This window comes from Gracilinanus agilis, chromosome 5 (genome assembly GCF_016433145.1).
Source record: "Gracilinanus agilis isolate LMUSP501 chromosome 5, AgileGrace, whole genome shotgun sequence".
Taxonomy (NCBI): domain Eukaryota; kingdom Metazoa; phylum Chordata; class Mammalia; order Didelphimorphia; family Didelphidae; genus Gracilinanus; species Gracilinanus agilis.
Window position 1 is genome coordinate 13644106 of NC_058134.1, and position 15651 is coordinate 13659756.

Consider the following 15651-nt stretch of genomic DNA (forward strand, 5'->3'; position numbering starts at 1 on the left):
CCAGCTCATTTATAGCCCTCCTAAATCCCGACAGGAAAGGAGGGCGAAGTCTTTTGTCTGCCCTCTTGTCGGGGCTCATCGGGAAATGGGTGGCTCCACACCTAAATCCCGGCATTAGTGGGTGCTGCCAGGAGCTATTGTGGCGATGACAGGAGCGGAGACAGGGGCTTTGGCTGTCCAGCATGAGCAGCCTGCGGCATCAGCCATTCCCTCACGGAATTCTGCCGCCTCAGAGTACCAGGGCTGAGCCCGGCAGCGCTTCCTTCACCCCTAATGCGAGCAAGGACCTCCCTCCAGACACGCCTGCCGGGGCCCTTCCAGCCCTCGTCTGGTGACTTCTAGAAAGGAGAAGCTCCCTCCCTGCAGGACGCCTCAGCCCACTCAGGACAGCCCACTCAGGACAGCCCACTCAGGACAGCTCTAGCCCTCCAGAGAGCCCGGCTCTGCCGCTCTGCTTTCTACCCACCCATCACTCCTTGTTCTTCCCTCTGGGGTCACGGAGCCCGTGCTCAGCCTGCCCCCTAATGACGTTCCTGCGGTTCCTTCCGGAGCCCTTTGGGGGTCTCCTCTGGCCCCTCACACTCTCCCCGATCCCAGGGCTTGAGGCCGGCTGTCCTCCCCTGCCCCCCTCCTTTCCTCTGGTCCTCATGTAGCACGATCTCAAGGCCCCATCTTGGGTGCTTCCCACGGGGCGCTTTGCTTTATCAACGACCTTCCCAAGGCGGCGCTCGGCTCGCCAAAAAGGGAGCGGGACGGCCGCCTCCTGCATTCTGGATCTCGGGGCTCTCGTGATGGCGCCCGAGGAGGCACGCAGGGCCCCCCTGGCTGGGCCATCATGCAGCCGTTTCCTATTTAGCTTGGAGCCCTCTGAACCCCCCCAACCAACCAGCACCTGCTCACGCTGCTCCTGCTTTATGAAGTTGATTTTTTGAACCCGAGCGTAAGATTTGACATTTATCCTTAATAAATGTTCTCGCTCGTTCATTTGGCAAATATTTGAGTGCAGAGGACCGTGCCCGAGTCTCGCGTCTCCAGAGTCAACACATCTGTGGCAGCAGAGACGGTGACGGGGACCGACCGGTTCTCGATGGAGAGTCGTTGCTCTGTCATAGTGCGGGAAGTCCCTGTGCCTCCGGAGAATGCAGTGGTGCCCGGCCCAGAGCGGGCCTTCCCGGGGCAGGACACGTCCCTCCCTTCCCTCCCTTCCATCAACGTGCCCTTCCTCCTCCCAGGACAGCAGGAGGTTCTGGCAAAGGCGTATTCGGTAGCCACGACGGACAGGAAGAAGCAAGAAGGAAACCAATTTAAGAGTCTTTAATAGTCATATATTTTGGAAAGCAGTTTAAAAAAAACAACACTTGAAAATACCATCTAAGGTCACAGTCACTTGTACAAGTTTTACCTTATATTGCTTGGCCATTTTTACATATAAATTATTGCTCACTAGCGCTCATAAATATGCAACACTACTGTATGTACAGAGCCCACGGGCGGGGGAAGGAAAACACTGTCACTGGGGATCCTGGCAAATCAACCAACAGTTTCATACCTACCAGTGCTTCGGAGAGCGGAGAACGACTGACCGCAGTCCCTGAGAGGTTCGGGAGACATCCCTGATGGCGGGTTTCTATCTCTTTAGTGTTACTGCAAGTTGACAACGTTAAGAGCAGGCCCGATTGAAAGGTGCCACCAAGGGAAGAGTTCTTGCCCTGGAGTCCTGGACTTCTTCTTGGTACATCAACAGTGTAATCCGAATACAATAAATAGACTATGCAAATAAATATTATTCTCTGCTAAAAAAAAAGGTTAAGTATATACAGCTGGGTTTTAAACAGGAGTACATTTTTTTTTCTTGCTTTTTGGCAATTTTTTAAACTTTTTTTTTTTTTTGGCCACTGGTTTTAAGCACACTGCTCACGGCTAAAGGCGAGCTGAAATTCTAAGGACATGTTGTAGAAGCATCTAAAGTTGTTAGAACGAACCCTTCTCAGACAATGGCACAGGAACCTGGCTGTTTGTACCCATTCTCTTTGAACACTTCAGCCAATTTCCTCTCTCTCTCTCTCTCTCTCTCTCTCTCTCTCTCTCTCTCTCACTCTCAGTCTCTTTCTCTCACTCTCAGTCTCTCTCTCAATCTCTTTCAATCTCTCTCTCACAATCTCTCTCTCTTTCTCTCTCTCTCTCTCTCTTTCACTCTCAATCTCTCTCACTCTCAGTCTCTCTCTCAATCTCTCTCTTTCAATCTCTCTCTCTCACAATCTCTCTCTCTCTCAATCTCTCATTCTGTCTCTCAATCTCTCTCTTTCAATCTCTCTCTCAATCTCTCTCTCTCTCTCACTCTCAGTCTCTCAATCTCTCTCTTTCAATCTCTTTCAATCTCTCTCTCAATCTCTCTCTCTCACACAATCTCTCTCTCTCAATCTCTCATTCTGTCTCTCAATCTCTCTCTCACTCTCAGTCTCTCACTCTCTCTCTCTCTCTCTCTCTCTCTCTCACACACACACACACACACACACACACACACACACACGCACGCACGCACACACATGCACATACACACACTTGATCCGTTGTGTGATTTCAAAAGATCAAGGTTGGCAATTTACAGCATTTGGTGACAAGTCAAATGGTAGCCAATGGATGGACGTGTTTCCACATCTGGCGACTTGGGCAGAAACTCTGAGCACTCGTGGCTCTCCTTCCGTGCATCACTCAGGTTTTTAACCAAATCATCCATGCAAGACAGGTCATATTCTCCCTCTGCAGCCTGCTTAAGCTGCAGTTAGGGAAATGGTGTCTCTTATTAGTCAGGGTTTCAGGGAAAAGACTACAAATAAGCCCGGCATGATGTTTAGCCTTGAGAAGACAACGGTCCTCAAAGTCACCCCTAGACGTGTTTGGTGACCACAGGATAGCAAATAGTAACTCAAAACATTGTCGAGTCTTCGGGCTACCTATGAAGAGAAGGAAGTGCTTGGACACTGTTGCTTATTCACGGAGGTCCATGCTTGGTGCCCTGTGCTGGACTCACTCCCGACGCAGACCTGGTTTTCTGGAATGCCCGGGAATCCAAGGACATGCAAGAGTTTGTAGCAGTTCTACCAAAAGAGGCGAGTCCATGGGGAAAGGTCTGCATTCTAGCTGGTCAAGATCCCCTGGGAATTTCTGAGTTTGGAATAATTTTATGGAATTGCAGAAGAGAGCCTCGAGTCTCAGCTCTTGGTCCTAATTCCCACCCAGTTTAGGAATCCCTTCTGTAGCAGACAGTCATCTGCTTATTACTTGAAGCCTCTGCATCACGGGAGCTCACTAGGGCTCAGGAGCAACCTTCTTCCCTGAAATTCTTGAACCTAACCAATGGGAGGACCTCAGAGACGCACAAGTGGAACACCTTCATTTTAGAGCTAAGAGGGCTGAGACTCAAAGGGGAATGGGACTTGCTCAGAATAGAAAATTTGGGGATTGTTGGATGGCTTGAATTTTTAGAATGTTCTGGGATGCTGAGTTGGATGTATTCATTTTAGTTCTTGGCATGTATCTATTAGCCAAAAAGGTCTACAGACCGTTTTAGTCTGTTCAGTCCCTTTAGATTTGAAATAAATATCAGAAAGCCTTGAGAGACACTGAAATCTGGAGGGCAAAAGTGAGAAATAACTTCTGATCTCTGTGCTGCGTCCCCGGAGCCCCAGGTCTTGAGAGAGGAGGGCCTCTTCCCGTTGACTGTGGTCCCTTGTCCCGCTACACTACATTTATGTGCAGGTGTCGGTTCTCAGAAAAGGTACTGCAAGAAGATCTCAGCACGGTTGAGTTTGCCGCGATGCCACCCCTTAGGAGCTACCATGAGCACTCAGTGCGGTGGTTCAGTTTTCCATAAAAGTTGTGCGGTCAAAGGAATCATGATGGCTGAAACAGCTTCAGTCTATGTCTACTTTAAATTGCCAAAATGTAGAGTTTTAATGTTAAAAAAAAAAAAATATGGGTTTTCCCTGGCTTCCAAAGGCCAGTTAAAATTCTCTTTGCCATTTCTGACTTCCTGGTCACAGAAATCCAAAGCATCCCAGACGTTGCCCACAGTAAGGCCCGTTTCCTAGAGGAAAATGGAGGAGGTCTTGAGTGGTCCAAACAAGAGTTCTCTTTTCGTGACTGTGTGCTCTAAAATGGCGCCCTACCACCGGCCTCCGGTGTATCCCCCCAGCTACACCCTGCCTAGGAGCGCGTCTTCTGGACTCTTTCCAGAATGGGCCACCACCATCTCCCATCTCTGATGCTGAACGATTTCAGACAGAGATGAAGCTTTCTATGCCGGCACGAATCCATCCTCTTCCAGACCTGGCAAGACTTTTCCCACCAATTTCTTTGCATGGATCTCTCTCATATGTTACATATGACACATGCTGTAGGACTTACTGCATGTGTCTCTATATATATATATGTGTACATATACATGCATGGGTCTATGCCTATGTCCATATAGGTGTGTATAGACACACACAGGTATTTGTTTGCTGTGCTCCAGGAAACAATGTTGTCATTAGGTTGTCTAGAAATATTTCGGACGTTTCTGGGAAGGAAGATGAACAGGATTTGGATGAACCGAAACCAAAGAGTTGCCTAAGGGTGCACAGATTGTGAGAAGGAACAGAGTCTGAAAACTCAGTAGGACTGAGCCGCAAATAGCCAAAGGATCTGTGATCTCAGCGTGGGAAGCTCCCAGTGCGGGAATGCCCTCCAAGGACACGATTTACAATCTGTCTCTGTAGATAAGGCCCAGGACGTTAGGTGAGGCACATAGAGGCTAAATGACTTGCTTGGGGTTGTGAAATGGCAGAATTTGGACCCGGGTCATCCTGATACCAACCCAGCACTGTCTCCACGACGGCACCCATCATTTGACTTGGATTGATTGATACGATATGGGGAAACCGAACCAACGATGTATAAAATTGTGCCCTCTTCCAACCTGCTATAGGAATTGTAGAAATGAAAAATAAAATGAGTTGGAGTGACTTGGAACTTTGATCAAATCAAGATAAATGAGAGCGAATTCCCGCTTCGACCGGGAGACCGGGTCGGACGGTCCGGGATGGCTTTTCCCGTTCTGAGATCCTGAGTTTTCAATATTCTGGGCAGAGATACGACCGTTGGACTGGACAGCGAGGGCCGTGTTTATCTCCCTCTCAACTCAGCCGTGTCTCCCCGGACTGAGATCACGGGCACCCCCGTGGCGAGAAGCCATCACCCCTCCTTCATCCCTGCGCTCTTCTGGGAGGGAGCGGCAAGGCCTTGTTTTGCAGCAAGAAAAGGAATGCCTGGGCCCGAGCAGGCCGGCACCAGAACCTGGGACAAGCCCCGGCCCTTCCTCGTTCCCAGGCAGTCAAACGTGGGCTGGGCTGCGTTTGGATGTGCGAACAGAACCCTCAGAAATGATCTGCAGAGTGGGGCTTCTTTCTTTCTTTTTTTTTGTTTAAGGCAATCATGAACAATGCTGCCCTTATGGGAAATGCAATTTGGCATAATTTGCCTAATTGGTCCAAATAATTTTCATTAAATGAGCCAGCTGTGCAGAAAAGCATTTCATCTCTAAGTGTGGATCTTTCCACGATCATGGATTTGTGAAAATGTGGCTGTCTGCCATGGCAGACTTCAGGACGGAAGCAGGAAGGCTGCCCTTCCTCTTCCCGTTTCCCCGAATGCTTCTGTGGCTTCTCCGCCTTTCTGGGGGAGAAAAGGGACACAGGATGGGACTTTTTTTCAAGGGCTTAGAAAAAGCCATTCTGGGGGGATCTGACCCAGTGATAGCCTCCTGGGGGTGGGACCTCCAGGCTCAGGGCACACGCACATCTGGTCCCAGCCCAGAGCCCTGGGATGGGGAGGCTTTGCCCAGCGAGGAGGCGTCCAGGATGGGACCCGAAGCCAGGTCTTCCTGACTCTGAGGTCAGGTGTCCAAGCGATGCCCCAGGCTGTGTCCCAGACAACTCTGAGAAGCACATCCCAGGCTGTCTGGACCTTGCCATCCCTGCCCGTCTTCTCTGCTTTCTGGTTGAAATGTTTGGTCCCAACAGGACACGGCATGACCTACAATGACTCTAACACAGACGCACCAAAGGAAAGTGAAAAGCTGATGGGAGCAGCGAGGTGGGTGGCCCTGGGGCCATCTTTCTCTTCGAAGGCTGAGGGGGCTCCTTCTCTGCCTCTGCCTTTCCCACAGGCGTCTGGGGAGGGACTGATAAAACTCAGCAAAGCCTTCTTCGGGAGGAGAGCCACAGGCTCGGCATGGACATCCCCTCGATGCAGGTGCAGCATGCGGCCATCCCCAGGTACGCCAGACCAGGGTGAGCTCACGCCCGCGGCTCGATCCGGTGGGACAGTTCAAACAGCACCTGCTGGTTGTCGATGACGTGCAGGTGGTGCACGTACGATCGGAGCTCCTGGTGCTCCTTCGGAGATGCTTCGCCCCCTAATCTCGGGAAGAGGGAAGGAAGCAGAGATCAGTATCTTTGCAAAGCTCTCTGGACGGCGACAGGCTCGTCTTTGAGCCAAAAGGGGGTTTAGGCCTCTTGCGTCTGCTTCTCTCATTTTACACTTGAGGAAACTGAGGCAACTGAGGGAAAATGACTTACCCAGGGTTGCAGAGCCAGCCTGAGGCAGGATCTGAACTCAGATATTCCTGTCTCTGAGCCCTACATTCTCTCTCCTATGCTATTTGCAGGCAGATGTGACCTCAGATCAGAAAGAGTCTCTAAGGGAGGAGCGGCTAGCTCAGCTCAGAGGAAGGCAGTTCAAGGCAGCCCTGTTGGGCCTGAAGAGGGGAGGAAGAGGAGCAGCGAGGCTGGGCAGAGGGAAGCCCCCTCCAGTCCTGCTCTGTGACCATTTATACACACACAAACACACATACACACACCCCTGTGTATACAGACACACACACAGAGCTAAATCACAGTTGTTTGTGAGATCATGTATGCATGCGTGTCTGTGTGTGTGGCATCAGGAAGGGCCACACATTTGAGAACGAGACTGAATCTTCCTGGATCTTGTATCGGACCCTGGAGAGAACCTGGGCTGGCATCTCGTCCAGCCGCTTTGTTTTCCAGAGAAGATCCTGAGGCCAAAAGAGGAGAAGGGACTCGGCACTGGGACTCTCCTTCAGCCTAGCATTCTGCGGTCCTTTTAAGCATGCCCATGCCTTGCCTTCATCCTTGCACAAGCTAGTGTGAGCCTAGCAGGGGGATAATGGCACGGCATGGACGCCAATGCACACCTGTCTGTTCTCATTTCGTTGTGCCGATGCTTCCTGGCTCCATTTGGGCTTTTCTTGGCAAAGATACTAGCGTGGTGGGCCATTTCCTTCTCCAGCTCATTTTACAGGGGAGGAAACGAAGGCAACCGGCATTCAATGACTTGTCCAGGGTCACTCAGCTACTCAGGTTCTCCTAACTCCAGGGTTGGTGCCACCTGCCTGCCTGTGTGTGTGTATACATACATGTATGTAGATTGCCATGCTGTTATTCTATTTCCATGCCATTAAAACAGAATCATATATTACTACACAATGGCATGATTATTCTCTGTGTGTACGTGTGTCTAATCTACATGGACACGCACAGAGAGACAGATCCAGCTACAGCTACAGAAATGGCCTCGCCTTCCCCGACACTGCCAGGGAGGAAGATGGGCTCTCGAGAACGAGGGGAGCCGCCTGGGCTCGGGGCTCGGGGTGGCTCTTGCAGGAGAGGAAGGCTGGGGCGGGGCGCCTGGGGGAGGCTTTCTGCCAGCAGGTGGCTGGAGATGCTCCTCCTTCCTGTCTGTGTCAGCCCCCCCGAGCTTCCACCAAGGAGTGCCAGGCGGGGAGCCCGGGGAGGAGGCAGACTTCACGAAGGCCTCCCCATTCCTATCTTTGATGGAAACCGAACTTCTGCGGGGCCGATCTGCGGGCCCGACCGCTCTCGGTCCCTGTCGTTCCGACACTAACAAATAGTGAAATGACTGTAAAAGGGAGCCGCCGTCTGCGTGGCCTTCGGAGATGTTCTCCACAGGCTCACGAGCAGAAAAGAGGAGGCCAAGAAGAGAATTTCGAGATGATTTTCTAGCCCGCGGAGACCTCGGAGGCCGGCGGGCCTCGGCTCTAAATGGGGGCTTCTGGCTAAGCGTGTATCAGCTTTAATTTCCTTCTGCCTCCCCCCCCCCCAGTCCCCACAAATAGCCAAAGAGAAAAAAAGATCCCTGTTGTTCAAGACTAAATAGCGGAGCCTAATAGAAAAGGAGCTGCCTATCATATGCTAATAAATATGCAGCAAATTTGCTTCCCATCCACAGAGTTTGGCTGGGGGCGGGGGCGCCGCTCCTGGGGGAATATCTGCATGAGCTGCTTCTAAAATGTCAATTTAGAGGAGAAGCGAGCGTTACCGTGGCGATTGCGTTCATGTAATCCGGCCACTCGATGGCGGGATAAAAGACGGCGAAAAACATGGAATTATAATGGCAATAATTACCGCAAAACCAAATTTGATATTCTGAATGCTAATGCGAGCTCTTGGAGGGGCCATTATTTTAGTTTGTCTTTGCATCCCGAGCAGCAGCGAGTGTTATCTGGCAGGAAGGAGCCCCCGTAAATTATACGTACGTACATGGGAGACGCACATAGAAGGGATCCATATGGAAACGGCCTCTAAGCAGGCCTTTTAGGACGGGGCTCCTCCTGCCCCCTCAGCTTGTGTCTTTTAAAATCCTCATTTCCAGAAGGGCCCCCCCCCCCCGCCGGCTGCAGCAGAGGGTGGAAGGGGGACCGGACCCCGAGGAGAGGAAAACTCACTCGTGCTCTGCTACGATCCGGATATTGTACAGGAGGAAGCCGAGACCCAGAACTCAGCGCCCTCCTCCTCGAGGGGCCATCCACAAAGTGGGGGGGGGCAGGCCCCGATTCTGACCCCAGGCCAAGCCTCTTAACTTGCCCATGGGCCTGCCCCGAGTCACACAGGGACTGAGCTGCGGGGCGAGAATGAGGGGGCAGCGACTCTACCTTCTTTGTCCCCAATACACGGAACTGTCATCGTCCCCCCGAAAAAGCAATCAGGAAACCACTGGGAGGAAGAGAACACACTCACGCACACATACGCAGCTCATGTTTGTGCATCTACTCTTTCTGTCTCTCTACCTGTCTGTCTGTCTGTCTGTCTGCCTTTTTGCCTCTCTGTCTCTCCTCACCTCTGTCTGTTTACCTGACTATCTGCCTTTCTGTTCATCTGTCTACCTATGTATCTGTCTGTCTGTTTACCTGCCTTATTATCTATCATGGATTGATTGATAGTATCCATCTATCCATCCCTCATCTATCCATCTAACTATTCATTGTCATCTCTTTCTCTGTCTCTCTCTGTCTCTCTCTCTCCCTCTCTGTCTCTCTCCATCTCTCTCTGTCTCTGTCTCTGTCTCTCTGTCTCTCTGTCTCTGTCTCTCTCTCTCCCTCTCTGTCTTTGTCTGTCTGTCTCTCCGTGGCCCAAGGCCCCGGGTCACAGTGCTAGGAAGCATCCGAGGGGAGATTTGATCTCGGTTTTCCCACCTCCAAGTCCAGCCCTCTCTCGGTTATATCACGGCACCCATCTGGGTCCCATAAGGTCTGTGGGAGCAGGAAGGGCAGCCCAGCTAGATCTGCTGCTGTGAGAGAAGCCTGGCACGTCCCTTTGGGAGTCAGAGCTCCCACCGCGGTGTGGGCCCTTCTCTCGCTGACCCCTTTGGGATTTCAGTGGGGCGTGATCTCATTCAAGGGGATACTTACTCCCCCAGGGCCCTCCCCACGTTCTCATCCTGGGCTGCTCTTGTTCCTGGCCCTCTGCAAATCCTCCTTAAAGGGCCTCTCCAGGATGCACTTAGCGCAGGCCTGGCCCAGAGGAGACCCTTAATGAGCACTCGTGGACTGCCTGACCGCTTGGCTGGTGGCCTCTCTCAGCAGTGCCCCGGCGGCCCTCCTCACCCGTCCATCTGTTCTCCGCCCTCGTGCCACATGCCAGCGCCGTCTCTTTTCTCCTCCTGCCTGGCTCTGAGGTCGCTCTTCTGCCCGCTTTTGCCTACAAGTTGTTGCTAATAATCGCCCCAACCCGCATCTCCCTCCTACGTCCTGGTGTCACTTGTAGATTGATTCTGGGGGGACCCCGGCGTTCCTCGACTCTCGGCCGCGCAGCATTCGAAGGAAAACGCCGCTAAGCGGCCCCCCGGGAGTCTTGGGCCAGAGGACGGCGCGGGAGCCCTCCCTGGGGGTCTGCCCAGCGCCTCCTGTGGCTCCCTCCCACTCGCTTTGCTTTACTTAATTCTGGTCTTAATCCCGCTGCCCACGGCCGCCCCGCAGGGTCGGGATGGGACCCCATTCCGGCCCGTCCCTATGTACCCCCCACGGCCACCCCTAGAAGGCCGGGCACAAGGCGGGCACGACGGGGCTCACTCACCGAAGTGGCTGTTCCGGCAGTGTCGCAGGGACCGGACGGTGTCCGCGATCATGTGCTGAGGAGGCAAAGGAAAAGGACGTGAAGGAGGTCCCGCAAGCCCCTGGCGCCAGGGAGAAGCGGCGCCGCCAAGCCCACCATGAAACAGCCCCGGCCTCGAGGAGCTGAAATCCAGAGCTTTACAGTCTGGGAAATTTCTGTCTAAAACTCAGCTCCCTTTAGAAGCGCAGACAAGTGACAGCCCCTTCCCCAGACGCAGGCACAAGAAATGACCCTTAAAACGGCGACTCCCATCTTCTTCCCAACAACAATTCTCCCCCGTAGTAGCAAGAATCAATACGAGGTATCAGGTCCAAGGCAGCAGAGCATTAAAGGCTGGGCAATGGGATTACATGACTTGTCCAGGGTCACACAGCTAGGAAGTACCTGCGGCAAATTTGAACCCAGGACCTCCCGTCTCTAGGCTTGGCTCTCTTCACTAAGCCGCCTAGTCGCCCCTCGGAGCTGAGCTTTCCAGCCACATACGCATGTGATAGGAGCAACCGTCTAGCCAGCCTATCTCCATCGGCGTCAGAGAATGCTGGAATCTCAGTGCTCAAAGGCATCTTGAGACGTCTCCCTCCCCCACCATGCCTCCAGCTCGGTGACCAACAGAACCCTGCAGTGCCCCTTTCTGCGCACTACCCTCCTTGGGAAACCACAATGGCTCCCTAGTACTTTCCCTAACTGACTAAATCTTTCCCATTTTTTCTCGTCTCTGGGGAGGGGGCTCATCATCCACATGCTGTGTACAGTGCTGTGGATACTGCCGAGGGTCACTTCAGAAGCCTTTCTAAAAGGGCAGAGGGGTGGACAAAACCACATTGGGTTTAGGCATACAGACCCAACTGGAAACGCTCATAGAAGCAGCCACAAGAGTGACAGTTCAAACAGGAGACAAATTCCAAGAAAGGAATCAGGAATCAAAATACCAGGGACATCGGTTGGCTGCCAAGCAAGACAAACTAGGGGGCAAATTGAACCTTCTAAGCCTAATTGGAACTTGGGGAAAGGAGACCCAAGATTGTAATAGGAGGGTGGGAATGATTGCAAATCCAGAAGAAAATGAATATGTTAAAAAATGTGACCTGGGGGCAGCTAGGTGGCTCAGTGGATCGTGAGTCACTGTCTAGTTATGGGAGGTCCTGGGTTCAAATTTGGTCTGAGACACTTCCTAGCTGTGTGGCCCTGGGCAAGTCACTTAACTCCTACTGCCTAGCTCTTATAGCTCTTCTGCCTTGGAACTAACATACAGTATTGATTCTAAGATGGAAGGAAAGGTTTTTTTTTAATGCATGATCTAAAGGGTAAGAAGCATTTTATATTAAGAAGATATAATCATGTGTAGAAATCTAGAAAACACAGGGGTAGAGAAAGCATGAGGGAAAACATCTGGGGAATGAGCAGCAGAAACAATCAGAAGCAAAACCAACAGCAGAGTGTGCTACAGACCGCCTAGGCAGAAAGAAGATATAGATGAGCAGCCATGACATAGCAGTGACAGATAACTTTAATTGCCCAGACACATGTGCCCTAGAGTCCCCTCTGAAAAAAGCAGAGCAGGGAATCATTTCTTGATGTGCCTTCATGGCTGTCTCCTCCTTTAAAAGGCGGATGAAACAAAAAGGGGAGATCTTCTTTGGAGGTCTGCTGCTTGCTACTCAGGGGGAGAACTGGTTGAGGGGGAGAAGATGGGAATCACTTTTAATGTTCATTTCTTACTCCCTCAGTCCTGGGAAGTGATACAGAAGGAGAGCCCGGTTGGCGCTTACCTTATGCTTCTAAAGGAAGCTGGATCTGAATCCTATCTGTGAGTATGTTATTCAAATTCTTTCCTTCAACTGACTGGTTTTCCCAAGCAAGATTTCCTCTTTTCTTCAGCCACGGCGCCAGGCTGATGATTATCTTGGCTCACCCTATGGCACAGCACTGTCTGAGGTGCTGAAATGTGAACCCACGATTTCTATCTTGAGGTTTCCTCAAGGAGTGGGATGGAGAAGAAGATACGGGGAAAGACGATGCTTTGAATTTTGGGGAATAAGAAGGAAATGGAAAAAGAAAGCTTTGTTCTCTCTTCATTACCTAATAAGAAGAAGTTTCAGTTTAGTTCTAGCTTTAGAGGTAAGGGATGCCAGAAGACCCAACAAGGATGGAGCAGAGGCGATCCTGGGGCAAAGAGAAGCCTAGATGGCCAGTCCCGAGAAGCGGGAGCCATTGGCACTCAGGGGCTCCTATGAATCTGGCTGCCCACAAAATCGTCTGCTAGTCAGCATTAGAAATATGGCCCCATACGCTGCCTGCAGGCTGGAGTTAAAAGGCAGAGCTGGAAAGCAAGCACGGATCCATTCCGCTGGCGAGATCCTTTGTCTTTCTTTCGGGAAGGACGTTAGCTCGAGACCCCGTGGCCTGCTGGGAGCTGCCATTGCCTGAAAATGCTGGCTGAAGGGAGGCCTCTGATTTGGCAATCCGTGCCCGCTGTCCTTCCCTCACGGCAGCAACGACTCTCACCAATGGAGGATGGTTTACTCCAAATGAACAAGGAGTTGAGTTAGAAGAGCGGAACTCTTCCAATATAAGCCTCCATAAAGAACGTACACTGGAATGGGTTTTCTCTGCTTCCCGGGTCGGGGAATAATCCTTTCACCCAGGGGAGAGGAGAAGAAAAAAGAAAAGAGGAAAGAAGATTGCAAGGAAGAGGGCAGTGAGGAGAAGGAGGAGAAGAGCAGGACCCCACGGAGAATTAGAAAAGGCAAAAGTATGTCTTTCCACAGCCATGGGGCGGCTCTCTTGGAAGCGAGCCCTGGAGCGTCCGATCAAGGCTCCGACACGGAGGACGGGCATTACTCCTGCAGGGTGATGCTGGCCACGTGCTTTAGAACACGGAGGCTCCTGGGCAACAGGCCACTCGCACTGGCTAACTGCCGTTTGTGGCCAAGGGACGCGCCGCTCCACGCCTCCGAGGGCTCCAGAGCACCACGCACACGCCGCGCCCCGGGTGGACGCTCGCTGACCGCAATGAGCGCGGCACGATTCTGCCACGTGCTGAACGCGGCGGCGTTCCCTGCCTGCCTCTCTGGAGCCCGCTTTTGGGCGGCCCCGTCCAGCGTACCCCGCCTTAGCCGGGTCACTAATGTAAAGCCTAATTATCACACGGTGCCGCTGGCAAAAGAGCTTTGTCTGATGGCCTGGTTTCCAGCGAGCCTTTGTGAGGACGAGGAACAGAGACTGCGTGTATACGGACATCGGACGGGACGCGGCCGAGCGGAGGGAGAGCTGGACGTGGCCGAATCTGGCCTGCGATACCAGTTATGGGCAAGTCAGGCGTCTCCCCAAAGCCTTGGTTTCCCCATTTGTCAAATGAGGACAATTACGAAGGAGCACTTTGGTAGAGAGAGGGATGAGCCTCAGTCACAGAAATGTTGGTTAAGCTCTGCCTCTGAGACATATTAGCTGGTGAGTATGGATGGGTATGTCACGTGCCCTCTCTCTGCCTCAGTTTCCTAATTTGTAAAATGGGGATAACAATAATTAGCGAGAAGTAGGATAATATATGGGATAGCGAGGTAGGTTCTGAAGTCAGAAGGGCCTGAGTTCAGGATCTGCTTTTGACATAGTGGCTACGTGACTGTGGTTAACTCTCTAAGACTATAAATTATGGGTGAGCATAGAGGGACTTCTCACACTGGGAGCTCCCCAAGAAGGTTTGGACCAAAGAAAAAATAGTAAACATCCTACATTCCTTAGAGGGTTGTGAAAAAGACTAAGGAGACCCCCCCAAACACAGGAGTTCATAGTGTTTTTGTGGTAGGGACTCCTTTGGCCATCTGGGGAGGTCTACAGGCCACTTCTCAGAATCCCGTTTTTAAGTAATTGAAGGAAATGCTAAACTTCCGTTAGAGGTTATTGAAAATAAAGATGTCATTTTCCCCATCCGAGTTCACAGACCCCCCTGGGAGTCCATCGTTCGGAATCCCTGCTGTTCAGAAATGAGAGTTACTATGCACAAAGGGCCCAAAAGCTTCTCCCACCGAATTTCCCCTTTTCCTTTCCAGAAAATGAGAAAATAGTTTTTGAAAGTCTTGACATGCCTCTGAGGGGGAAAGAGGAATGTTTGTCCTGTGGCTCGGAGACTTTGATCCTGAGAAAGTCCTCAGAAATCCCATTACTGAGCCCAGACTTGCCCAGGCTCCCACTACTAAGTGAATAAGGTGGGGTTTAAGCCCCCCGTTTTCCGGACTCTGGGTCCAGTGGCCAGTCTACTCCAACTTGCTGGCTCCTGTCTGTTACACTGTCTGGACGTCCGGAACCCTCTTCGCTCGAGACTTAGGGTGCCTCATGGATGGCCAGTCCTTCTGGGAATCAAGAGAATGCCTTCATGAAGATGCATTGTGGGAAGATGTGTAGCCAAGGTGAGAAGAGAAGGCATTCACTGTTCAGCTCAGGCTATTTCCTAATTTCTTCTAAGAAACTTAAGGATGAACGTTAATACTCTAGAAAGACTAATCCTCAGTCACGTCACAGGAGAAGTTCTGATGAAGTGCGGCTGCTAGAATTCTAGGTTAATGCTCTGCTCTCTTGCACATAGTGGGTGCCTAACAAATGTGATTTAAACGAAGGAAAGCTCCCCAGTGTCCATTTCCAAAGAAGCTACCCAGTTTCCCCACATGAGTAAGGAAGACCCTCATCTCCTCCCTTCTCCGAGGACCTGCCATAACAGCTGGGCTGACAGTGATCTATCTCCCCAGAAGGTGTCCTGAGCCTCCCTTGGGTGTAGCTATGGAAATGCACTAAGGATTAGTTCTATTGTTAGGGGCTTTGGGGGAGGAGAAGAGGAGGTTCCTAAAGCGGTGGAAGTGTGGGTTTTCCATCTCATCCTCCCAGTATTTACCATTTTATTCCTCAGTCAGTAATACCCAAACTAATCCACATGAATTCCATTTTTGCAAATCCAAAGCTGCTCTAATGTCAGTGGGCTCTTATAGCTAGATCTGCTACTAAATGGGGTTTTAACTGCATGATACTTCTTGGCCAGGCCAGAGAGCTGGGGGCCCGGATGCTGCAAGGCACCAGACACTGACTCACAGAGCCTGTGTCCAAGAGGGAAGGAGGGAAGGAAGGAAGGAAGGAAGGAAGGAAGGAAGGAAGGAAGGAAGGAAGGAAGGAAGGAAGGAAGGAAGGG

The 15651-nt window shown here is 51.6% G+C and overlaps 1 protein-coding gene across 2 annotated transcripts in view; it reads right to left on the bottom strand.

Moving 5' to 3' along the window:
- Window positions 1-6179: 6179 nt before the first annotated feature.
- The window catches only part of RAPGEF5 (Rap guanine nucleotide exchange factor 5), an 87254-nt gene continuing 77782 nt past the window's right edge, over window positions 6180-15651 (bottom strand). The window contains exons 15-16 of one of the 2 annotated variants that reach the window (XM_044677668.1): window positions 10437-10491; window positions 6180-6457 (exon numbers count right to left, since the gene is read on the bottom strand). In XM_044677668.1, the coding sequence (XP_044533603.1) occupies window positions 6339-6457; window positions 10437-10491 (174 nt within the window). In that variant the 3' untranslated portion in view covers window positions 6180-6338. Of the gene's footprint in view, window positions 6463-10432; window positions 10492-15651 lie in introns of both variants that reach the window. The other variant, XM_044677669.1, reaches the window with a different exon arrangement.